At 45.4% G+C, this 25251-nt stretch overlaps 1 protein-coding gene across 6 annotated transcripts in view; it reads right to left on the reverse strand.

The window, feature by feature from the left end:
• RAD18 (RAD18 E3 ubiquitin protein ligase) overlaps nt 1-25251 on the reverse strand; it is a 618600-nt gene that overhangs the window by 395603 nt on the left and 197746 nt on the right. For all 6 annotated transcript variants that reach the window (XM_068252779.1, XM_068252778.1, XM_068252780.1 and 3 more), the window contains exon 7: nt 10454-10638. In XM_068252779.1, coding sequence (XP_068108880.1) covers nt 10454-10638 — 185 coding nt within the window. The remainder of the gene's footprint in view (nt 1-10453; nt 10639-25251) is intronic.

Here is a 25251-nt window from a genome sequence, read left to right on the forward strand (position 1 = left end):
CGTTGGGGCCGGCTCCAATACATTTCCATGCAATTAAAGTTTTGGCCACAGGAAGTAAGCACTAGAGAAGCTCACTTCCTGCATGGCCTGCAGCCAGATAGGAGATTACTGCACATTGTCGTGGTAATTCTCAAAGACTATTTTTAGCATTATTATTAAGTATTTATATAGCGCTATCATCTTACACAGCATTGTACAGAGCATATAGTCTTGTCACTTAAACTGTCCCTCAGAGGGGCTCGCACTCTAGTCCCTTCCATAGTCACATGTCTATGTATGTATCATGTAGTGCATGTATCGTAATCTAGAGCCGGGGTCCCCAACCAGTGGGCCTCTCGCTCCCCCTCCCCCCGCGGCCGCCGCTAGTGATACCTTAGCTGGCGGCCGCTTCCTCTTTGATCTTGCGCTGTCCGCTCCCCGTCCTCCATGCCTGTGTTTTTATTCACAGCAGCGCGTCCCCCGGCTGCTGTGAACAAGCAGGAAGCGGCTTCCTGTAGCGGCGTTGTATATCACTGTTACCAGGGGAACCGCTGTCCTGCTTCCTGCTTGTTCACAGCAGCCGGGAGACGCGCGGCTGTGAATAAAAACACAGGCATGGAGGACAGGGAGCGGACAGCACAATATCAAAGAGGAAGCGGCCGCCAGCTAAGGCAACACAGCGGCGGCCGCGGGGGAGGGCGTAACTACCTATACTGGGGAAACTATAATCCCCATACTGGTGCAACTATACTAGCTATACTGGGGCATCTTCTACCTATACTGGGGTAACTATACTCCCTATGCTGGGGCAGCTATACTGGGGTAACTATACTCCCTATGCTGGGGCAGCTATACTGGGGTAACTATACTCCCATACTGGGGCAGCTATACTGGGGTAACTATACTCCCTATGCTGGGGCAGCTATACTGGGGTAACTATACTGCCTATGCTGGGGCAGCTATACTGGGGTAACTATACTCCCTATACTGGGGCAAAAATACTCCCTATACTAGGGCAGCTATAATCCCTACACCGGGGCAGCTATAATCCCTACACTGGGGCAACTATACTCCCTACACTGGGGAAACTATACCTAGATAAACCCATACCTGTACCTGGCCACCTTTGCAGCACCCGACTAAAGCCCCTCCCCCCTGAAACCCATTACGCCCATCAGCCACACCGAAAAAAGTTGGGAACCCCTGGTCTAGAGCCAATTTTAGGGGGAGCCATTTAACTTATCTGTATGTTTGTGGGGTGTGGGAGGAAACCGGAGTGCCCGGAGGAAAGGAGGAAACCCACACAGACACGGGGAGAACATACAAACTCCTTGCAGATGTTGACCTGGCTGGGATTTGAACCGGGGAACCAGCATTGCAAGGCGAGAGCGCTAACCACTACGCCACCGTGCTGCCTGCCGTGCTAGCATAGAGGTGTGATGCAACCATTGCACCACCACGCTTTTCTGCAGCCAGTTAGCAGTGTGAAACCATCATCAGTGTGTCCTGCGCTGTTACCAGGAAAGTTACTGGAATTATCAAGAATCTCTCACACATAACAAAGCAGTTTGAGGGTTCCTCCACTGTTGGCGTCTTCTTACAGAAGTCACTAAAGCGATACAGAGAGGTCATTGACAAGGAAAGGATTTTACTTTTCGATCAGGTAAAAATAAATTGCTTTTGCTTTCCATACTCTAATCTCGCCCCCGCCTTTATGGAAGGAAAGGAAAAGAAGGACTTTGATTAAAGAAGGACAAAAAGCCTGATTAAAAAAACAAGCTGTGGTTTGTTCCAGGACAAGCGGTGGAAATCATGGCGAGTATCATATCTGTGAAGGTGCTCATCTATCTGCGTCATTGTGCAGTCGCAGGAGAACGCAGCACTTCAGACGAGACGGTTTGTGTTTTGAGATGAGGCATCATCGCTAACAAAGGCAACGTCTCCTACTCGAATGAGAAGAGTAACGCTCCATGCCAATTATCATCAATACACAATTCTGTTGTAACATCCCAGCCAAGAAGTTTTGAAAACAATTCATACCTTAAAGTGAACCTCCGGACTAAAAATTGACTCAGCAGCACTGAAAAGGCCTGGTGTTTCTTATATAGTTTCACAGCATCAGAACTTTGTTTCTCTTACACAAGCCTCATTTTTAGCTGCACAGAAGAAAACTGCCCGGGCTTTTTTCCCCTGATGCTGTGCAAAGCATGATGGGATTTCTGATGATGTTGTTCTCGTTCTGCTGTTTTGGTGCAATTTTTTTTTTTACATTTTGAATTTGACATTTGAAGCCTAGCGCATGCAGCTGGGAGGGGTTATCAGGACACAGGACAGTTGGAACTGTGTCTCCTGCTCCTTGTCACCTCCTTTCAACCAAAAAGATGGCTGCCCCCTTGACAAAGATGGCAGCCCCCATGAATCACAAACATTTGCCTGTTCTTTTAAAACAGGGTGGGTAAGAGATTATATTACCTATCTATTCTAATTAACATAACTAATGTAACTTGATGACAGTATGTTTGTTTAGGCTGACGTTCCCCTTTAACCACTTCCCCTCCCCCGGGAGTAACTACGTCCTTGCAAGATGCCACAACTGCTTGCAGGGGCGAAGCTACTACGTCCATCCCGCTCGCCCCTCGAAACACCCCCCCCCCCCCCCCCCCGCACGCTCCTTACTGCAGACGATCGTTAGCCGCTAGATCAATGAATAGGAACATTCACAAAACCCGTCCACGCAGTGCTTCCTGTTTGCGTACTAATACTACACATACGGAAGTACGGAAGACACCTGCGAGGACATCTTGTGGCCAAATCGTAAAATTACATCTGCATGTTTTTTTCAAAAAGGACCTATTGCTTATCTGCTCTGAAAGCTGTCATTGCATTTTATTGCATAGCTGCAATCTATCTAGTAACCATTTCTCAGCTGTCTCTGCTTTAGGGCCCATTCACATTGGGGCGATTAGTGGGCGATTCCCGTTCATAGTCGAAGCACTAGTACTTTTCAAAGTGCTATACAAACTTAATGGCAGTGATCTCACTGCCACGATTACCGACGATCATGGACGATTCACGATAAGCAGCAATCACAAAATGTGGTGCATGCAGCATTTTACCGCGATTCGAAAGCAATAGCATTACAGTGCTTAAAAAGTGCTAATCGTGATCACTCACAAATCGTGAGAGTTTACAGTGATATTAACGCATTAACCCTAGGGCGATTAGCGGGTAATTCCTGCTAGCCTCTGAAGCGCTAGCATAATTGTAACCCGATTTTGAGCGATTTCGCAATTATTGGCAATGGCAACAAGTGCTGCCAGCAGCATTTTTTCGTGACTGTGGAGCGATCGCGATACAGTGCTTATAAAAGTGCTGGTCGCAATTGGTCTGTATTGCAATAGTGTAGAGATGTTGCTGCGCTTATCGCGGTAAAATCACCTGCGCAAAATGTTGCCACTGTCAGGTGTGAATGGGCCCTTCTGCTAGGTACATATATACAATTTTCTGGCAGATTTACTTGAGAAATCGATTTTTTCCAACATGTCCGATTTCAATTTTGATCGATTTCTGTTCACTTCTATGAAAATTGATTGGAGAATCGATTGGAAAATCAATTGAGGTTTAGATCGGGCATGTTGGAAAAAATCGATCTGGCAGGTAAATCTGCCAGAACATTGTATGGTGGGTACCTAGCATTACTATGGGTGGCTGTTCAGTTCCAGCACTGCTGCTAATGTTTACATTCCTTTGTGGGTTGCAATTAGTAAACAAAAGATATCACATCTATGGATGTGGCCAGAAGCGGTTAACTGTTTTACATCTAGCGATATATGGGCAGATTAGACCAAGAGACAAATCTCTCTCTTATCGAATGTGATAATAGAGAGATCTGTCAGCTGCACATACACCACAGGCCGATTAACAATTTCATGCTGAAATCGATCCGGAATCGGCCCTGTGCGCTGCCTCAACGCTGTGCCCCCCTAATGCCCGCCGTGCCAAAGTGTATACATTACCTGCTCGCGGTCCCCGCTTGTCTCCCGCTGCTCCGGGCCCATTCTTCTCTTCCGCATACAAGTGCGCCCCACGTGGTTTCCCAGTAAGGGCGCGCGTGACGTCACACACTAGGAAACCACGTGGGGCGTGCTTGTATGCAGAATAGGAGAAAGCGCCCGGAGCAGTGGGAGACGAGCGGAGGCCGTGGACAGGTAATGTATACACTTTGGCAGGGCGAGCATTGGGAGGGGACATAGCGGCAAGGCAGAGGATGGGGTCGTCAGGAAATTCCACGCCCCTTCCTGCCGCGCACCAAACCAACCAACTTTGGCCCAACATCTTGCAGCATACGCTAACAACAGTGCAACCAATTTCAGTTATGAAATTGGTCGCTTTGTCGGTCGGGCATGCACTTGGCGGCACAGACTTTCATCCAATTCGATTATAATAATCGAATTGGATGGTCGATCGGCCGTCAAGTCGCCTGATGTATGGCCACCTTTGCTGCTGCTCTGCTACCAAGTTTTATTTTTGTGGTAATTGGTTTTTAGAGCTAAGAAGAAATGCTGCGATTCATACCACTTCTAAGTGGTACCTGAGACGAATGCATAAAAGGATTCTTACTTACCAGGGGTTTCCTCCAGTCTGCTCTGTCATTGTCCTCCTAGTGCCCTCGGTTGCAGCGCTATCAGCCCCTCGGCTCAGTTGCGGACTACTACTGCACATGTGCGGTCCCAGTACCGCTCGGTCGTGCTTCAGTGGCCGGGAGCTTCTGTGCAAGCACAGTTGAAGAGCTTGCGCAGAATGTTTCCGGCCATGGTACCATGATGGAGGAGGGGCAGTCCGGAACAGCGCATGCGCAATAGCCCGCATCCAAGCTGTATTGCGGGATACACAGCGGCACAACAAAGGGGAACGGATGGACACCGGCGGGAGAGGACAGACTACAGGGCGGAAGGTCAATAAACTCCTTTCCTACCATTTGTCTCAGGTTCTCTTTAAAGGGAACCTAACCTGAGAAGGATATGGATTTTTCCTTTTAAAATAATACCAGTTGCCTGACTCACTTGCTGATCCTGTGTCTCTAATTCTTTTAGCCACAGACCCTCAACAAGCACGCAGATCAGGTGCTCTGACTGAAGTCAGACTGGATTAGCTGCATGCTTGTTTCAGGTGTGCGATTCAGCCACTACTGCAGCCAAAGAGATCAGTAGGACTGCCAGGCAACTGGTATTGTTTAAAAGGAAACATCCATACCCCTCTCAGTTAAAGGGAACCTTAACTCAGAGGGATAGGGATGTTTCCTTTTAGACAATACCAGTTGCCTGGCAGTCCTACTGATCTCTTTGGCTGCAGTAGTGGCTGAATCACACACCTGAAACAAGCATGCAGCTAATCCAGTCCGACTTGAGTCAGAGCATCTGAGCTGCATGCTCATTGAGGGGCTGTGGCTAAAAGTATTAGAGACACAGGATCAGCAAGTGAGTCAGGCAACTGGTATTATTTTAAAAGGAAAAATCCATATCCTTCTCAGTTTAGGTTCCCTTTAAGGTTTACTTTAAGCCGGGCAGTTTAATCCTGTAAAGCAAACCAGTGAAGATAGCGTAGGTTGGTGGGAATCTCCAAAGAACAATCATTAACGCTAAGAAGAACAGTGGGAACAAGAGGGAATTTTTTTTTTTCAAAAAGACCTTATAGTTTTTGAGAAAATCGATTTTAAGGTCTCCAAGAAAAAAAAAAGTATATTTAAATGCGGTAAATACATTAACTTTCATTTACCGCATTTAAATGTATACTTTTTTCCTTTGAAACGTTAAAATCGAAAAACTTTAAAATCGAAAACATTTAAAAACTTTAAATTCTCAAAAACTATAAGGTCGTTTTGAAAAAAATGTTTTCCTCTTGTTCCCACTGTTCTTAACATATCTTCTCTTCCAAAGGACCGGCACCACAGTTAAATGTAGTTAAAGCTCTTTTATTGCATCAAAAGATGACAGCAAGACAGACGCCGTTCCGGGCAAAGCCATTCTTCCAATTGCACAATTGCTTTAACTACATTTAAGTGTGGTGCCGATCCTTTGGAAGAGAAGTATCGTTTGTGGGTCTTTGGGGACACAGAGACTGAGACCCGTGGCACACCATCCTTGTTCCTGGAGTGGTGCTCCTCCTAGCAGTGTTCTCCCCAGGCTGTTTTAGCCAGGTGCTCAACCCGGCTAGTTTTGGTGAGCACCCGGCTGTTATCAGCTCACCTCCTCTTATGGTGTAAGCAGAGATGCGCACCAAAAAACACCGGTCCTGTATTCTCTCATTTCGCCCCACCCGGCTACTTTTTCAAGCCACCCGGCTGGAAAAAAATTCTGGAGAGAACACTGCGTGATCTACTATACTTCTTAACATATCTGGCAAATTTGGTGTTTCTAGCATGTAAGGGGGCTTTGCTATTAACAGCTAAAGTCAGTGGGTTTTTAACCACGAATACTAGTAATCACGAGACGGGTAACGAGTGCAATCATGAGTGCACCGAGAGACGATCACATCTGCCAATTACGACCCTGTGATTGGCAAAAAACGACTCGTGATCACGAGGTCATGACGAGCACCACTGGTGGGGATTGCTGCATTTTTAATTTGACAATGACACTATTGTTAATCAAGTGGTGTCTAATATTAGCTGGGGAAAACTAAAAAAAAAAGCGGTGCGATTTGTACCCATCATTTTTATGCAGGGGTTCTCTGAGGTCAGAAAAATTTAGTAGGGGTTCTTAGACTACAAAAAGGCTGATCCGAGCCATAGATTTTTGACCAGGCCCTAGGACCATTTTATCTACAGGTCCTCTTTATAATTACGAGGCATCCATTACACAGAGCACAGTACAGCTCTAAAAGAACAGAGAGGCCAAGGAGCAAGAGGACAGGGGACCGCCAAGTCCGGAAAGGGGGCCGCGCAGACGCCAGAGTATCCCCATCTGGGAGAAGGTTCCTGGTAGCGGGAGTGTTCATTGGTCCAAAAGCAGCACCCCCCACTGGCTGTAATCAGCGCATCAATGATGACAAATACAATTCCCACAGAGACAGACTAAACTGCATAAATAAGATGAGAAGACGACAGCAGCAAATAAGCTTCATTCCATCACAAATTTGTATGGAAATTGCTTTCAGATGTGATATTATGAAACGATTCTTTAACAGGAAACTTTATGCACGCCGCTCATATCAATTTATTCTCTGCATGGTATCTTTACCAAGGAGAGAGTTTGAAGGGAAGGCAAAATATGGACATGCAAAATGTGTCTAACATACAATGCAGAGCATCAGGTCACAGCAACATTTGTACAAATATATCTACAGCACTAGCTGCAAATGGTTCGTTCACTAACGGGTTATGTTGTCAAGGCCAATTTAATCATTACAGCACATCTAAATCTAACTACTGTATATCCTTGTATATAAGTCGACCTTGTTTATAAGTTGACTAATATTTGACCCTCTAAAGCTGGAATTTTTTATTGACTCAAGTATAAGTCTACCCAGTAAAGTTAATGGCTGCACTTTGGAACCAGGAGGCATTAACAGGTGCACTTGGAGGAGGGGTTAATGACTGCACTGCATACAGTATTGCAGCTATTAACCCCTCCTGTCCCTTAAGTGCAGCCAATAACTCCTCCAGACCCTCTAGCGCTGCAATTATTCACCCCTCTTCCTGAAGCCCAATATTTGACCTCCCCACAGCCCCTTTCCTTGTTAATTGTTGTGGCCAAGACTTTCAGACCTGTGTTCTTTTGGGGGGTATTGCCATTATCAAGAAAGTGTCACCATGAGGTAAATTGCTGCAAATGGGAATGTCACTAATAGTACACACGTTACTCAGTGTGCTCAGTGTTGCATGTGACTCATGTATAAGACGACCCCCATACTTTTATGAAGTGAGTCAGACCTAAATTTCTAGACTTATAGTCGAGTATATACAGTATCTCGTTTGCATAAATACACAACCATAACAGTATTCAAAATAAAGTATGTAGTAGCACATTGGTATAAAGTGACATCATAGTGTTATATATCTCCCTCCTCGTCCCCCCCCCCCCCCCATTCCCTTTAGATTGTAAGCTCGCAAGGGCAGGGCTCTCTCCCCCTTTTGTTTCTTGGAAATTATTATACATTTTATTCATCGTGCTACTTTTATCACTGTCAATATCAATTCTGTATTTTGTATTCTGCATCATTTTTGTATTTTGTCACTAATAATGTATCTTGTATATTGGCGTACACCATTGTCTGTATTATTATGTACCCCGTGTGCGTTTCTTACTTACGCTGTACAGCGCCACGGAGTACCGGTATGTTGGCGCTTTATAAATCAGTAATGGCTTTACTGTATCAAAAGTGACTAAAAACATAAAAGCAAAGCAGTGTTCATAATGTACATTGCATCCAACTAGCCACCCATACAGCATTCCTCTAGACACTAGTAACCGGTCACAAGGTAGTTTTACTGCCAACAGCTAGTAATGTTGTGCTATATTAGCTAATGCTGCAGTTTGTATTAACAAAGCATGCTTGGATTAGTATATTAGATAACGTTGTAGAACCTCAAGACGAGAGATGCATCAAACATAAAGTGCTCGGTAAATCACCACATTCGTTATTTTAGACTTTTTGGGTGCTAATTCATAACATTTTTCACAGGTGCAGTAGAAGATCGGTAATTTACCTGCTTTCATAGACAAAAACTTAAAAGAGAGACAGCTTAACAATAGTAAGAGACATCCTGACATCCCTTTAGATGTACATGTTTTGCTATACTGTACGTTATATTGTCTCTGCTCGCTCAGATTCTTTCTATTAGTCTTTCTTAACATTTTATTTAATTGCCACAGCTTAGCTGAACTTCCAGGAGACTTTACACATGCCCTGCTTAGATGATTTCCCCACTACCTCCTCCACATCTTCAAACAGGAACATAATAGAATAAACCACCAAAGGGAGGCAGGGGAAACTTATTTTGTTCCGTTCTCTCTGCACACTGCTTGGGGGAAGAAAAGCTAAGACCCGCCAGAGAAGCCTGCACAACCTATCAAAATGCATCATCCCGACTTGCAGAAGACGAGCTGTTTCTATTGGCTTCTGCTCCTGTCAAAGATTATCTCTCTCTACCTGTGAGCTGCTGGAGAACTCTGTTCCTTCCATCCCTGTCCTAATATACTCTGTGCTGCTGGAGGACTCTGCTCCTTCCATCCCTCTCCTGATATACTCTGTGCTGCTGGAGGACTCTGCTCCTTCTATTCCTCTCCTGATATACTCTGTGCTGCTGGAGGACTCTGCTCCTTCCATCCCTCTCTTGATATACTCTGTGCTGCTGGAGGACTCTGCTCCTTCCATCCCTCTCCTGATATACTCTGTGCTACTGGAGCACTTTGTTCCTTCCACTATCTAAGGCAGGGACGTCAAACTCCAGTACTCAAGGACACATTTTTGGCACAGCTCAAGTTAATTGATGGGACTGAATCAGGAAAGGTGTGGCTTATTAAGTAAAACACATTGTAAACACTGGAATGGATTTGGCCCTCAAGGACTGGAGTTTGACAAAGCTGAATCCACACATTAGAGCAGAAGATAAAGGTTAGTATTACCATATTATATATATTGACTTCTCAAGCAACCGGAAAGCACACATATCCGCATCAGGCAATCCCCATCTGTGCCAGATACCTGGGGCTTCACTGTATAAATATAGGGAGTGTTTCTGATGCGGAAACCAGGAAAATTACTGTAAAAGTGGGTATCCTGAACAATTTATTGCATTCTACTATATGTCACTACAGGGCCTCTTTAACCAATTAACGACCGCCTAACGCCGTTAGGCGTCGGCAGGTCGAAGTGGTGTTTCCATGGAAACGGCCGCGGTTCCATGTCAGTTCACGGAGGGTGTCTCCGTGAACAGCCTGCGAGCCTCCGATCGCGGCTCGCAGGCTCAATGTAAACACGCGGGGAAGAAATCCCGTGTTTACATCCATACGGGCGGTGCTGCGCAGCAGCGCCGTAAAGGAGATCGACGATCCCCGGTCTCTGATTGGCCGGGGATCGCCGCCGTCTGATAGGCTAAAGCCTAATAGAGGCGGTACAGGACGAATATCCGTCCTGTGCTGCCCACAGCCAGCGCAAGAGGTAGGGAGGGAGAGGGAGGGGGGAAAATCGCTGAAGAGGGGGGCTTTGAGGAGCCCCCCCCCACTCGGCCACACAGAGCGGCGGCGATCAGACTCCCCACCCCCCCCCCCCAGCAGGACATCCCCCTAGTGGGGAAAAAAATGGGGGGGGGTTAGTCTGATCGCCCTGCCTAAATCACGATCTGTGCTGCGGGCTGGAGAGCCCACGCAGCACAGATCAAACAACAATCCCCTGGGCCTTAAGTGGTTAAGCCCCTACAGGTGAAAAGACTCATATCTGATGCCACAGTAGCACTCTCAGATCACTTGTGTACCTGATTTGGGCTCTAGGGCATCACACTGTGAGTTGTACATTTGCACATAGTCTTGGTGCCTCCGTATCATCTGCTGCTTGGTGCCATGAGTGGACAATCCAGCCTCTTTCAGTCTCTTCCGGAGATCTCGTTCCGACAGGAGGTTGTACACCACTTTGGTGATAGGCCTCCGCTTCTGCCCAGAACTGCATTCAAAAACAGAAGTAGGGGAGAAAACAAGAAATTAACACATCTACAGTTTATTCAAGGGACAATAAATTTCATTATAAAAAAAAAATTACATTTGGCAACTTGCTTAACTTCTTCCTGACCTCCTTCCTGACCACACATACGTGTATTTACACCCCCTGCACCACACTTCACGACCAGGGGCGTATATACAACTACTTGATTTGTTTACCTCACCGTTACCGATCGCCGCTTCGCAGACTGACCGGTCCGCTGCAGTCTCGCTGTTCCGTGATCAGGGAAGTGCCTGTGATTATTATTATTTAGTATCTGTATAGCGGCGACATCTTTCGCAGCGCTGTACAGAGTATATTGTCTTGTCACTAACTGTCCCTCAGAGAGGCTGACAATAATCCCTACCATAGTCCTACGTCTATTTATGTATCGTCAGAGGCGGGACAAGGTCCTCCAGCACCCAAGGCTGAGACACCAAAGTGCGCCCCTCCATCCCTCCCACCCCAGCCATCACACACGGATTGCTATTAGACTAAGAGGTGCCACAGGGCCCACAACCTCCCCAACACCTTAATATCTAGTTATCTGGCTTGCAGTCACTGCTATGTATCCCCTTTTCTTATTTCTTTCTGCTTCATACACAATTAGGAATGACAGCTGAATGAATTGTGCACCCCCTCCTACACTGCGCCCTGAGGCTGGGGCCTCTCCAGCCTTTGCCTCGGCCCGGCCCTGTGTATCGTGTAGTGCATGTATCGCAGTCTAGGGCCAATATAGGGGATAGCTAACTTACTTATCTGTATGTTTTGGGGATGTGGGAGGAAACCAGAGTGCCCGGAGGAAACCTATGCAGACACGCAGAGAACATACAAGCGCCATGGCTTTTCTATTGATTATTGAGAAGGGTATGAATAGTTTTGGACTGGACACTGGCCCGTTCCAGCAGTGTGCCCTCTGCAAGACATTTGACAAACCCTTTTCGACCGGTCCGTGCTACTGCGTATGCACAAGCCATCTGTATCTGCGCAGTAGCACTGACCCGATCCAGCTCTGTTTTTTTTTGCCATAGCCCAAAGGGGTCTTTGCTACCACCCAGGTACAGCGAAGCTGTGCTCGCTCCTGTATGAGGGCGTGGCTGCGAGCTTCAGGAGGACACAGTCCTGGTGGAGGGAGGCGGGAAAAGCCTCTGGAGATAGGTGTCTAACTTTTAAAATTTAAAGTGGATCCGAGATAAAGTTTAATACATTTCATAATTGTGCCCCTCACATATATTTTATAGGGCATTCCTCAAGCCAAATACTTTTTTCGTTTTGTTTTAATACCCTAATTCCCTATAAACTAAACAAGCTGCACCCACAGCTCCTCCAGCGCCTAAGCATTCTTAGACCCATGTTGTAAGTGCTCATGGGAGCTCAGTCAGGGAAGGAGGAGGTTTTTCCCAAAGGAGGAGGCATTCCCAGCCAGAAATTTCAGAGGCAAGGGGGTGGAGAGAGGAGAAGAGGGGAGTGGCGTTTTCACAGGCTGAGGGGTGGAGATGTAGAGCAGCTTGCCTGTGTGTAATGATGACAAGCAGAATATAGCTGCTCTCATTTGATCACAGAAAGAAATAATCATATACTGTTGAAAGCGGTTTGCAGCTAGATTTACTGTGTAAACATCTAAACTTTAGATAAGATATATAGACAAGTTACTTCCTATGGTTGATTTTTCATCTCGGAACTGCTTTAAAAACATTTAAAGGGTTTACTTTAAGTCCCTAGTTCTTTCACATAATTGTGAAATTGTCACATAATTGTGTTTGAGTTTGCATATCTGTACAGACCCGATTTTCCTTATCTGAAAGATCCTAAATAAAAGCGCAGTCATCCTGAAAGCTCGCACGTTTACATTACGTCATGTTGCGCCTCCCTCGCTGGTCACCCAAGAGCACCCTACCAAATCTCCCTCTGTCGACTTGCATCAATCTCTCCGATTCTGGCAAGCGACGAGCGTTCCAAAGGACGGGGCTCCGGAGTTCTCGCGCAGCACACGCTGTTTATCAGGCGGCTGAAGGAATTTTTCAATCTCGGCTGTTTATTTTTGCAAAACAAGGAAATAAAGTGGAAATCGCAGCAGGCTGCTAAAAAAATTGAATTACCTTAAATGCTATAGAGGCGCAGGAACATCGATGCGTCTGGTTTTATTTTGTGATCGCTCTCCGAAAGGATGATAGATCAGCCAAAACACAGTAAGCACAGACACATATATGGGAAATGGAGGATGGTGGAGGATGCGGATACCTCAGCTTTACTACTGTTATTCTGTATCTACAGCCTCCTTGGGCTGCAGCCACCAAAGCGACAAGCCTTGGTGGCCTTTCCAGAAACTGGCCCAGTTTGTCACTCTGTCCCATCAAATCTAAATAGATTTGGGAACGGAGATGATCAGTTGTAGTTTGAAAGTAAAGTTGGTCAAGCATCAATCGATATATCTATGGCTATGTCAGCTCTATGTAGTCATGGACAGCGGCATAACTGCGAGTCCAGCCCAGAGCTGTAAGTGGGCCCCAACCACTACTTCACTCCCTCTGATAAAGGGATCCATCCTTCAGATCAGCGGTTTTGTGGCTACACTTGTTACAGGTGGGAAGATTATGATAGCCACACTTATTTTATGACCCTTGTGAGATGGGCCCCCAGGCTGTGAGCGTCACCAGGTGGTAGGCTAGAGAAAGGGTGTCCACATTTGGTGAGCCCATCAAAGTTTTTGTTGGGGCCCCCATGATTTGTAGTTATGCCCCTGGTCATGGATGTCACCATATACCAAGTAAGGCAGGGGTCCCCAAACTTTATCAGTCAAGGGCGGGGTCAACATACTTTAGACTGCTGGGGGGCCGGAACATACATAAAATGATGCTGAAAAACATTTATATTGAATCTAGGTATTGATTCCCCCCAATCATACCCGGAGGAGACCTCCCAGCAGCAGCCATTCAGTCATGTGGCGCCCGAAGAATGTCTTTGTGCACCAGACAGTGAAGCATACCCAGGTCACAACCTGCCGTCCAATTGCACAGCAGTGTCACCTGATGCAGAATTGGGTTGGAAGCAGCAAATGACTGCTCACTGGCTTCTATAGTATGGGGATGGGTGGTGACAGCACTGCTATTCTATGTGCGGGCCGCCGATATTTAAAGTGCAGTGAGCCACATCTATAAGTCATACATGTTGTGTTTGGGGACCAGTGAAAAAGCCTCAGTGGGCCGCATTCGGCCCACGGGCCCTAGTTTGAGCGATCAGATAATTCTGATCGGAAGAAAAATTGTTCACTACACCAATGAAAATGTAAATTCCAGACTCACTTAGATCAGATAATTTCCTAGCAAGTCTATAAAAGTCCTGCTCTTCCACTAAAGTGCACGAGAGCCACAAGAGCATGCATGCAGAACCCTTCAGCCCATGGCATGAAGCAGTAAAATAACAGACTTTAAAAGGAATTGTAGTGAAAATAAGGCAATGAATAAAATTGCTTTTTTTTACCATGTTTATTTAAAAATGGTTTAGTCAGTGTTTGCCCATTTTAAAATCTTTCCTCTCCCTGATTTACATTCTGAAATGTGCAACAGGTGACATCTTTCGTTCTGTCAGGTGATATCTGTGCACAGGACTCTCTGGATAGGAACAGGCAGAATCGCACATGCGTTTTCCATAGGACATAGTAGTAGACGCACATGCAATTCTGTCTGGTGTGTTCCTACCCTGAGTGAACATTCCACAGAAGGATACATTGCTTGCTTGGCAGTTGGAAAATGCAATCATTTCTCACAATGCAATGAGGTTAGAAAGTAAACGGTCAGGACCATGGCCATAATATCACACTGTGGTAGGAGTTTCACCACAATATCAGCTATACAGATCCCCCTGTTTAGCTATGTGTTATCCCCCTCCCAGAGCATTCTGTGAGACCAGGTATTATTTGCACTGGCTTTGGAACTCTCAGTAAACAAACATTCCGCAGAGCTGCATCTGTCAGAATTAAAGCCACCTGTGATAATTTTCACAATGTAAATCAGGGTAAGAAAATTGTTTACAATGTGCAAACACTTACTTAATTTATATCCTTAAAGTTGGCTATAAAGGGATAGGAAATGAGCAGTTTATATCCATAATGTTGATTTCAGTACAGTTACTCTTTAAATGATACCCTCAGCTGCAGAATTATCCTGCCACAGGAACATCGCTGTGATTGCTGCTAACAGTAAACCTGTGGTTATTTCTGCCCTTTTACCTCGCATGAGTCCTGCGGGGCGTTTTGCTACAAGAGCTCAGTTCACCCATTAGGAAGAACTTATTAACTAGAATAAAAGGATGGAGCAATTTTTAATCCTGGCTGTTTGTTTTGTATAACAAGGACATAAAGCTGAAATCACAAAAGCCCGCTAAAGAAAATTGAATTACCTTAAATTCTATCAACATGCCGGAATGTTGGAACGTCTGTTTCTATTTCAATACACTTATCCCAACAGCAGCGGATCAGCCAGAACTCAGTAAGTGAAAAGAGCACACGGAATTCAAGTAGAAGATATTTTCTCAGCCTTACTGTGGAGTGTTGTTCCAGGGCTTAATGAAAACCTGTAACATAAAAAAGTGCCCCCCCCCCCATCCCCCCTGGTGGGTACTTACCTCGGGAGGGGGGAAGCCTCTGGATCCTATCAAGGCTCCCCCCATCCTCCTCTTTCCTACAGTGGTCTCGCTGGACCCCTCCGACTGGTGGACATGTAAATATTAATCTCTCTGGCTCCAGCTCAGGCGCAGTAGTGGCTCAGGATCAGGCGAAAATAGCCGATCCTAGTTAGGTCCACTCTACTGCACAGGTGACTTTGCCTGCACTGTAGAGCGGACCTGACCAGGATCGGCTATTTATGCCTGATCCTGAGCTGAGAGCCGCTACTATGCTAGAGCCGGGGAAGGTAAATATTGCAGGCGCTACTAGACCTGCGCCACAGCTTGTCTGGAATTAAGAGTTAAATGTGGTACATTTTTTTCAAGAATATTAGGCCTCCAACTCTTAAGTCATAACTCACCAAGATATGCCATAATAAAAGCCTGGTAGACATTCTGCATATAGATAGAAGACTAGAACACACATTTGTTGAATTAAATAAATTTATGAATAAACCTAAAAAAATTGTAAAACTGTACAAATAAGGAAGGCAGAGAGTAGTCAAAATCAAGGCAGTGGTCAGTGCAGGCAGCAGAATTTTTTTTTATTATATAATATATATATTATTTTTTCCAAATAAATAACTGCAAACTGGTGTGTGCATATTTATTCGGCCCCCTTTGATCTGAGTGCAGTCAGTTGCCTATAGACATTGCCTGATGAGTGCTAATGACTAAATAGAGTGCACCTGTGTGTAATCTAATGTCAGTACAAATACAGCTGCTCTGTGAGGGCCTTAGAGGTTGTCTAAGAGAATATTGGGAGCAACAACCCCCGTGAAGTCCAAAGATCACACCAGACAGGTCCAAGACAGGTCAGGGATCAAGTTATTGAGAAATTTAAAGCAGGCTTAGGCTACAAAAAGATTTCCAAAGCCTTGAACATCCCACAGAGCACTGTTCAAGTGATCATTCAGAAATGGAAGGAGTATGGCACAACTGTAAACCTACCAAGACAAGGCCATCCACCTAAACTCACAGGCCGAACAAGGAGAGCGCTGATCAGAAATGCAGTCAAGAGGCCCATGGTGACTTTGGACAAGCTGCAGAGATCTACAGCTCAGGTGGGAGACTCTGTCCATATGACAACTATTAGTCATGCACTGTACAAAGTTGGCCTTTATGGAAGAGTGGCAAGAAGAAAAGCATTATTAACAGAAAGCATAAGAAGTCCCATTTGCAGTTTGTCACAAGCCATGTGGGGGACACAGCAAACATGTGGAAGAAGGTGCTCTGGTCAGATGAGACCAAAATGGAACTTTTTGGCCAAAATGCAAAATGCTATGTGTGGCAGAAAACTAACACTGCACATCACTCTGAACACACCATCCCCACTGTCAAATATGGTGGTGGCAGCATCATGCTCGGGGGGTGCATCTCTTCAGCAGGGACAGGGAAGCTGGTCAGAGTTGATGGGAAGATGGATGGAGCCAAATACAGGGCAAACTTGGAAGAACACCTCTTGGAGACTGCAAAAGACTTGAGACTGGGGCGGAAGTTCACCTTCCAGCAGGACAATTACCCTAAACATAAAGCCAGGGCAACAATGGAATGGTTTAAAACAAAGCATATCTATGTGTTAGAATGGCCCAGTCAAAGTCGAGATCTAAATCCAATCGAGAATCTGTGGCACGATCTGAAAACTGCTGTTCACAAACGCTGTCCATCTAATCTGACTGAGCTGGAGCTGTTTTGCAAAGAAGAATGGGCAAGGATTTCAGTCTCTAGATGTGCAAAGCTGGTAGAGACATACCCTAAAAGACTGGCAGCCGTAATTGCAGCAAAAGGTGGTTCTACAAAGTATTGACTCAGGGGGCAGAAAGCAAACCCCACTTTGCAGTTATTTATTTGGAAAAAATGCTTGGAATGATGTATGATTTTCGATCCACTTCTCACATGTACACCACTTAGTATTGGTCTTTCATGTGGAATTCCAATAAAATTGATGCATGTTTGGGGCAGTAATGTGACAAAATGTGGAAAACTTCAAGGGGGGGCAAATACTTTTGCAACCCACTGTGTGTGTATATACACACATATATATATACACACACACACACACACACACACACACACACACACACACACACACACACACACACACACACACACACATATATATTTGTCGCCTAAAAAAACTTCGGGTCTGCTTTAAAATTAGTCCCGCCCCCACCGATATCACGCTGCCACCGCCGCACAGATTTGCCGCCGCAACCCCCGGAAGAATAGCGGGGACATGGGGATCCTGGCAGCCGAAAACAATTTCAGGTAGCGGGGGAGAAGCCTAGGTCCTGCTGTGCAGTGCTGATAGCGCACGGGACCCAGGAACACTGCACACGAGGCTGTTTTTGCCAGCTCGACCAGAGCACAGGCTTACCGGTCCTAGCACACAAAGCGGAGCCCGTGCTCAGGTCGGGATTACCGACGGGGGGTTAATGTGCTCATTATTCTGTCCCCCAATTTAGTGTTTCTTTCTACAGTACCCCTTATTATAATGTGCTCTGTTATATTTTCCCCACGTTGGGGGGAAATGCCAAGGAACCCCTGCAGAGTGCTCATGGAACCCTGGTTGAGAAAGCCTGGTCCAGAGGCTTCCCGATCCATCTTAGAGTCCACCTCTGCTGTTTAGGGGCTCTCTGAACATATCGATTACAAGGTTGTTGGATATGTTACACTACACTCTACTATGTGTACATTCTACTAAACAGGTATGGTCACACATACAGGGGGAGAAGCATGGCCATGAACAATAAGAAAGTTCCAGCCACCAGCGGTGGGGCAGGGTGGGCCCCAACACTGCTGGTGCCTCCAGAGGCTTCAGTCTACAAGAATAAGCATATAACTTTTTTTAACTACTTACTGCAGCAGAGGCAGTATATCTATGCCCTGCAGGTGGCTATTAATGGTTCCAGGGGCGTAGATATACGTACCTCGCACGCTCTCATGGCCGCTCATTAGTATATAGTTACTTCCCATTCACTGAAGTGTGCGTGATCAATGATCACCGACATCAATGAGATGCCGGTCTTTATTCATAAAGTGGAAGTGAAAGCACATACAGTGCTATCCATAATTATTCATACCCCAGGCAAATTTTGACGTTACTTTTATTCAACCAGCAAGTAATTTTCCCAAAAGATAATAAGACCATGTACAAGAGGCATTATTGTGGAAAAAAACATTTCTCAGCTTTTACTTACATTTGAGCAAAAAGTGTTCAGTCCAAAATTATTCGTACACTACAGTACAGCACTGCGCATGCCCGGTACTGTCACGCCGGCCGCCTTGACGGTGCGTAGCGGCCGGCGTGATGACGCGAAGCGGGCGCCAAGCATTCAGATCCAGGAAGTGTTGCGCCGTCACTCAGCCCAGGTGTCACTGGTAACTGAGCCACCAGCGGGACCCGCATAAGAGCCAGGATGCCGCGGGACCTCGCGGCGTACGGTGGGCTGGAGGAAGCCCCAGGTAAGTGAAAGTATTGATTTAAAGTACTGCTCAGGGTCCCTTTAATGGTGGGTCGTGGTTGGGTCTTCCACCATGACAATGACCAGAAGTACACAACCAGGGTAACCAAGCAGTGGCTCTGTAAGAAGCATATCAAGTTCCTAAAGTGGCCTAGCCAGTCTCCAGACCTAAATCCAATAGAAAATCTTTGGAGGGAGCTGAAACTCCGTGTTGCTCAGTGACAATCCTGAAACCTGACAGAACTAGAGGAGATCTGTGTGGAGGAATGGGTCAAAATCCCTGTTGCAGTGTGTGCAAACCTTGTCAAGAACTACATAAAACTTTCGAGCTCTGTAAATAAATACAAAGGCTTCTGTAGCAAATATTAACGCTGATTTTCCTCAGGTGTTCAAATAATTACTTTATGTGCAGCAGTGCAATATAAATACATTCTTTAAAGTGGAGCTGTTAGGTATAGGGTCTTAGAGAAAAAAAAACATATATCAGTAGCTAAACATTGGCTGTACTCACATTACATATGCATTTCACTGTCCACGTTTGGATTTCACAGAATTTTTATATAGTACAGCTCATGGCAGGTTCCATGTTTGTCTGTCCCCTATGAAGCCAATTGTGTCCTCATGTCCTGCCTGCTTCCTGATGATTCCACTCACAGAAAAGCTCGTAATGGAAAACACTACTGTGCAGTGAATATTGATTAGCCATGTGGCTAGGAACAATAGCGGGCTCTGCAGTGTACTCTGCCCGGAGATTTTTTAGTGCTACGCTGTTGTAACATGAGCCTGTACTTTCTCACTAGCAGCCGAGGGGAGGACCCAAGCAGCCCCAGAATGCTTTGCAGTATGGTATGCGGCCTTTCGTCCTTTTGAGAGCTTGGGTCTAACAGCCTTGCAGTTCAGCAGTAAGAGAGATTTTTAACTTCAGTATTGCCTTTTTGGCTTCCTTCTAAACTGTTTAACACAGGAGAATAGAGGTTTAAATTAGCTTTTGCAGCCTGACAGTTACTCTTTAAAAATCATACAATTTAATTTCCTGATTTTTTTATTTTAATGCGGCCTCTCACGGTGGGAATGCACCTACAATGTGAATTTCCTATTCCTCCATGATTTCTACGTGTAAGAACTTGCAAAATCACAGGGCGTTCAAATACTTATGTTCCTCACAGAAGTACTGACATCTTCCACATCTTCTGCCATCTGATTCCTACCAACCATGTCCATCATAGTAAGGGAGAAGCCAATTAACTTATCTGTATGTTTTTTGGATGTGTGACAAAACCCACACAGACACCTGGAGAACATACAAACTCTGTGCAGATAGTTCCCTGGCTGGCATTCAAACCAGGGACTCTGCTGCAAAGCAAGAGTACTATTCATTACAATGCTGCTTGGCACCCAGATGAGCAGCTTAATTGGTACCCCCCTTTGAAGCAGACATTGGGCATTGAGGACATTGAGTTGACATTGGGCAAGAGCTATTGCTACAGAAGAGGCCAGCTACGTTGGAGGACAACTGTTCACTCATGTGCCTCACACCTCCTCTGGAATTCTCTGCCAAAACACATCTGTCACTCTCCAACTTGTGAAATCTTTAAGCGCTCCCTCAATACGCACTTTTTCTGATAAGCATACGCTCTAACTAAGGCCTTTCCCCTTCAACTTCTGGCCAATGTTCTACAAAGAACCTAAAACACACTCCACATTTGAAATGGTCAGTTTTATTCCTTCCAATCTAGGACATCTTTTCAAACTGTGCTGTAGAGTCGGTACAAAAAAAAAAAAAAAAAAAAAAAAATCACAAACCCAACTCAGACTCCTCAGTTTATGAAACCACCAATGCCAGGTACCCAAAATGCGCTCTGACTCCTCGACTCCTACTCCACAGCACTGATTTCAAGTATACCTTAAGTGAGGGGAATATGGAGGTGCATACATTTGAAATTGGCGCCGAAAGACTTGGGTGCAGGATACAGCCGGTATATGGCTGATGCTGCTTCTGCACAATTCCGGGCCGTGTTAATTACTATTCCCCCTCCAGGCCGCCATGGATAGTGGGGAATGATATAATTCGGCTTCCAGCGATAGCTGGAGGCCGAATTATTGTTTTTAAGCAACTTCGGCTCCGTCTTTTGACGGGGGCAACGCCGCATGCGCAAGCCCTGATATGCACGTTCACAGTATGGATTTACTTGTCTTCGGAAGTCCTCAGTGACTCGAGTACTTCTGGCGGCTGCCCAAGGAGGGCCAAAGAGTTATTCCACCAAGCTTTCAAACAACGCCACTGGGTCCTGGTAGTGAAACAAGGGTACAGAAGGAGGACAATGTAGAGGCCCGTACCCACCTCAGGATTCCTCTGATGATTTTGTAGATGACCGGCGATTTTTTTTGAGCGACAAGCGGTTTCCATGATCTCCCAACGTGAGTACTGGTGCACGATCATGCAAACGTTGCTTAGCGTTGCGCGGCGATAAAGACCGTCACGGCGGATCAGATCTTTACGATCCCCAAGGACTCACAACGCAAAGTACCTCGATCGCCTGAAGTCTCGTCACGCCCGTCGTGTAATATCGCGCATACTTGCCATCTGGAAGATGGATCGGCAAGGCACTAGTCATCAGGGAGACTACGCTGAATCAGTCACCCTGCAGCGCGAGGGGAGTATGTAGCTTTAGCTTAGCTTTAGGCTATACAAGTTCCAGAGCCTTCCTTCTCCAAAGGTGAGTATCTATCTTTTTTTTTTAGCTTGTTTCAGTTTTGCCAATTGGAGGAAGCTTACGGAGGCGGGGAGGGAAGGGACACAGGCGGGGGAGCCGTGTAATACAGGAGGCAGGGGAGCGGTGGTGAGTGACAGGCTGAGGTAAATAGCAGGCTAGCGACAATCTGCGTGTCGCTAGCCTGGCTCTTTTTTTTATGGGGACAACAGAGCCGGAGGGGGGGGGGGGGGGAGAGGGGGCTGGAGGCACAATGGAAGGACACAGAAGCAGGTTATTGTATACACAACTTGCCACAGTGTCCTAATATGATTTGACAAACCCACCTCGGGTTCTCTTTAAGAACAGAGAAAAAAAAATCAGACAGCCAAGCCTACAGAACAAACTCACTGCTGTATTCCTTTTAAATAAAGTAGATTTATTCAAGCCTAGCAACGGAGGCACTCCCTGGACATGCATTAATAAGCTTGTAATGAAACAGATCACCTAATTGTGGACACAGCCTTTCAAGAATTGGTGAATAATTACCAGCACTTCTGACACTAAGTAGGTACAGAAGGAAAAAAAAACCTGAAATGTGAGAGGCTGCACTTAAGGGATTTTTCCTGGTATACAGTCAATGTAAATCCAGCTATGTTATTTTCAGTGCGGTTACTCTTTAACTACCTAACGTCCGCCTAACGCCAATTGATTTGAACGAGGAGGCTCCCCCAGGACCGCCTCATGCCAATCGGTGTCAAATCCTGGGGGTAGAGATTGCAAGGGATTGCATGCTAATGTGCGCGCATCTCCGCTTGAGTGACGGACCGGAGCCGCTACGAGACTGTTAGATGGTGAAACCGCAGTCTATTTACACTGTACAGTGATGTGATCTATAGCAGCGCTGTACTGGGGACAGCTGTGAAACTCGGCTGTCCCCCTGGAGGCTGATGTATATGGGAGCCAATCGCTGTGATTGGCTAGCACGGGGAGTGAGGGAGTGGAATACTAAAAATAAATTAAAAACATTTCCAAATTAATTTAAATAAACAAAAAAAAAAAATAAATAAACATTGAAGCAGTGATCAGAGCCCACCAACAGAAAGCTCTGTTGGTGGGCAGAAAAGGGGGGGGGGATTCATTTGTGTGCTTATTTGTACGGCTTTGCAGCAAGCTCTTAAAGCTGCAGTGGCCAGAATTTAAAAAAATAGCCTGGTCACTGGGAAAAGGGGGGAGGGGGGTGTAAGCCTATGGTCCTCAAGTGGTTAAACCTGAACTGAAAGTTCAAAGTCAGAATAAACATACGCAATGTCATGCTTTCCTCCCGTTTAGTCTACTCATCAATCTCTTTCTCCTCTCCTGTTTTTCCACTGTGATCAAAGGAATTCTCTGCCCTCCATTTTAAAAATGGCCATTACCTCATGACAGGTTCCGGGTCAGCACACTGTTAAACTGTAATATCGCTGACTTGAGCCATAGATAAACATGGACATTACCTTGCTCATCAGTCTCAGTTATAACTGACAGCAACTGACAAAATCTTGTCAGAAATAGAAGGAATCGTAAGAAGAAAACGGTGAGAGAAGCGGACGGCAAGGTAATTATGTAATATTGATTTGCAGATACATTATGTGCTCATTTTTACACATTTTTACTTGGTTCAGGTAGCATTTAAAGAGGAAATCCAGTGAAAATAAAGTAATAAAAAAAGTACTTCATTTTTACAATAATTACGTAAAATGATTTAGTCAGTGTTTGCACATTGTAAAATCTTTCCTCTCCCTGATTTACATTCTGACATTTTTCACATGGTGACATTTTTACTACTGGTAGGTGATATCAGTAGAAGGAGATGCTGCTTGCTTTTTTTGCAGTTGGAAAACAGCTGTTATTTTCCACAATGCAATGAGGTTCACAGAAAGGAAACAGTGAGGACCATGGTCCTGACATCACACTGTGGGAGGGGTTACACCACAATATCAGCCATACAGAGCCCCCTGATGATCTGTTTGAGAAAAGGAAAAGATTTCTCATGGGAAAGGGGGTATCAGCTACTGATTGGGATGAAGTTATTATTGGTTACGGTTTCTCTTTAATTTATAAAGGAGAAAAATGCAATATTTTAAAGTGGAATGGAAAATTTCCCAGAAACTCCAAGGAACGCTGATTTTCAGAATGGCAGTCAGAGGTCAGATGCCTGGTGCTTATAGCTCCCGGTAAATAAATGTTTAGCAAAACTAAGGCAGAGAGATGCAGAGTGTAGGCCAACCACTATGGCTTATACAATTCAGAACATGTACGGTACAAGCTCTTCAAAACAAAAGCAATTCTGGGTCACAGAGGCTGACCCTGACATTTATTGTGTTTCTTCTTGCTCAGTGTAACGTCTACAGGTGCTCTGCTATCACACAGCCACACAGATGATCGAATTCTCCTCAAGTACCTGGATCTCACCTGCGCACATTCTTATTTCCTGGGGGACTTCCGGAAAGACCACAAACAGGCAGCAGTCTGCAAATGCCTCACTACAGGTGGACGGTTTTTATTTTGCTAACCATATTCCCCAGAGGATAGTGTTATCAGTTTTATGGCCAGTGCACACCAAAAAGCGCTAGTGTAATCGCAACCGCTCAGCTCTTTCTGAAGTGATTTTCCTAGGCGATTCAAGGCATGTGCCTAGTGATTTTCTAATCATGTCTAGCGATTTTTGGAGCGTGCTGTTGTAGCGGTTTTTTGTTTTTTGTTACAGTAGAGCTGTAACTGAAAAGTTTCTGTAATAAAAACACTTGGAAAATTGTTCTGATCAAGTGCTTTTCAAGTCTCTTGCACACTACATGCGATTCCGATTTTTAATCGATTTTCACATGCTATTCCGATTTCCAATTTTTAATCTGTACTGCATGCTGCGTTTTTTTCTGCGTTTTTCTTTTGATAGCATCCAGGGAAAATCGGAATTGCAAATCGGATTCGCAGTGTGCAGGGAGCCTCAGAGCGATTTTCCACTTTCCTATACTTAACATTGAGGCTGAATCGCCTCAGAAATCAGCAGAAATGCTGCAGGACCCGCGTTTGCATTTGGGAGAAAATCACATCGCTTTGGTGTGATCCATCCCATTCTAATACATTAGCCAAGCGCTTTTCAAAGAGCTGGCATTTTTAAAAGCGCTCAGAAGCGCTCTTGGTGTGCACCAACCCTAAGCGATGTGTAGATCAGGGCACGGCCTGTAGTTTTTATCCCCCCCAGCTAAGAATGCTTGGTGTGGGATCCAAAAAAATTATTTCCCATATTTGAGCCAACCACTTCAAGCAACCTGAAGTGAAAATATATTTAGAAAAGTAAGCAATTGTATCTATAGGTCTAATCCTAAATAGAACATTTCTGAAGTCTCATACTCTTAAAGAGGAACTTTAAGGGCTCTTTCACATTAGCCAACACATGCAGGAGCCATTCTCCTGCATGCGTTGACTAGCCTGCGGCTGTCGTTGGGAATCTGCAGTGCAACGCTGAGTAGCGGCGGTACTATTAATTAACCCGACGGGTAAACGACGATTCCAGACGAGAAAAAGCTCCCGTGTGCGTCATACAGCAATGCATCGAAACGCTGCGTCGGGTGTGAAAGGTTAAAGGAAAGTCTATGGACTTTCCTTTTACCTTGGTTAATGCAAAGTATAGACTTTGCGTTAAAACGCTGAAAAAGGGCTCTGGTGTGAAAGAGCCCTGACCAAGGATTAACTGCTTAAAGAGAGTCTGAAGCCTAAAA

The sequence above is a fragment of the Hyperolius riggenbachi genome, chromosome 9 (assembly GCF_040937935.1).
Source record: "Hyperolius riggenbachi isolate aHypRig1 chromosome 9, aHypRig1.pri, whole genome shotgun sequence".
Lineage (NCBI taxonomy): Eukaryota > Metazoa > Chordata > Amphibia > Anura > Hyperoliidae > Hyperolius > Hyperolius riggenbachi.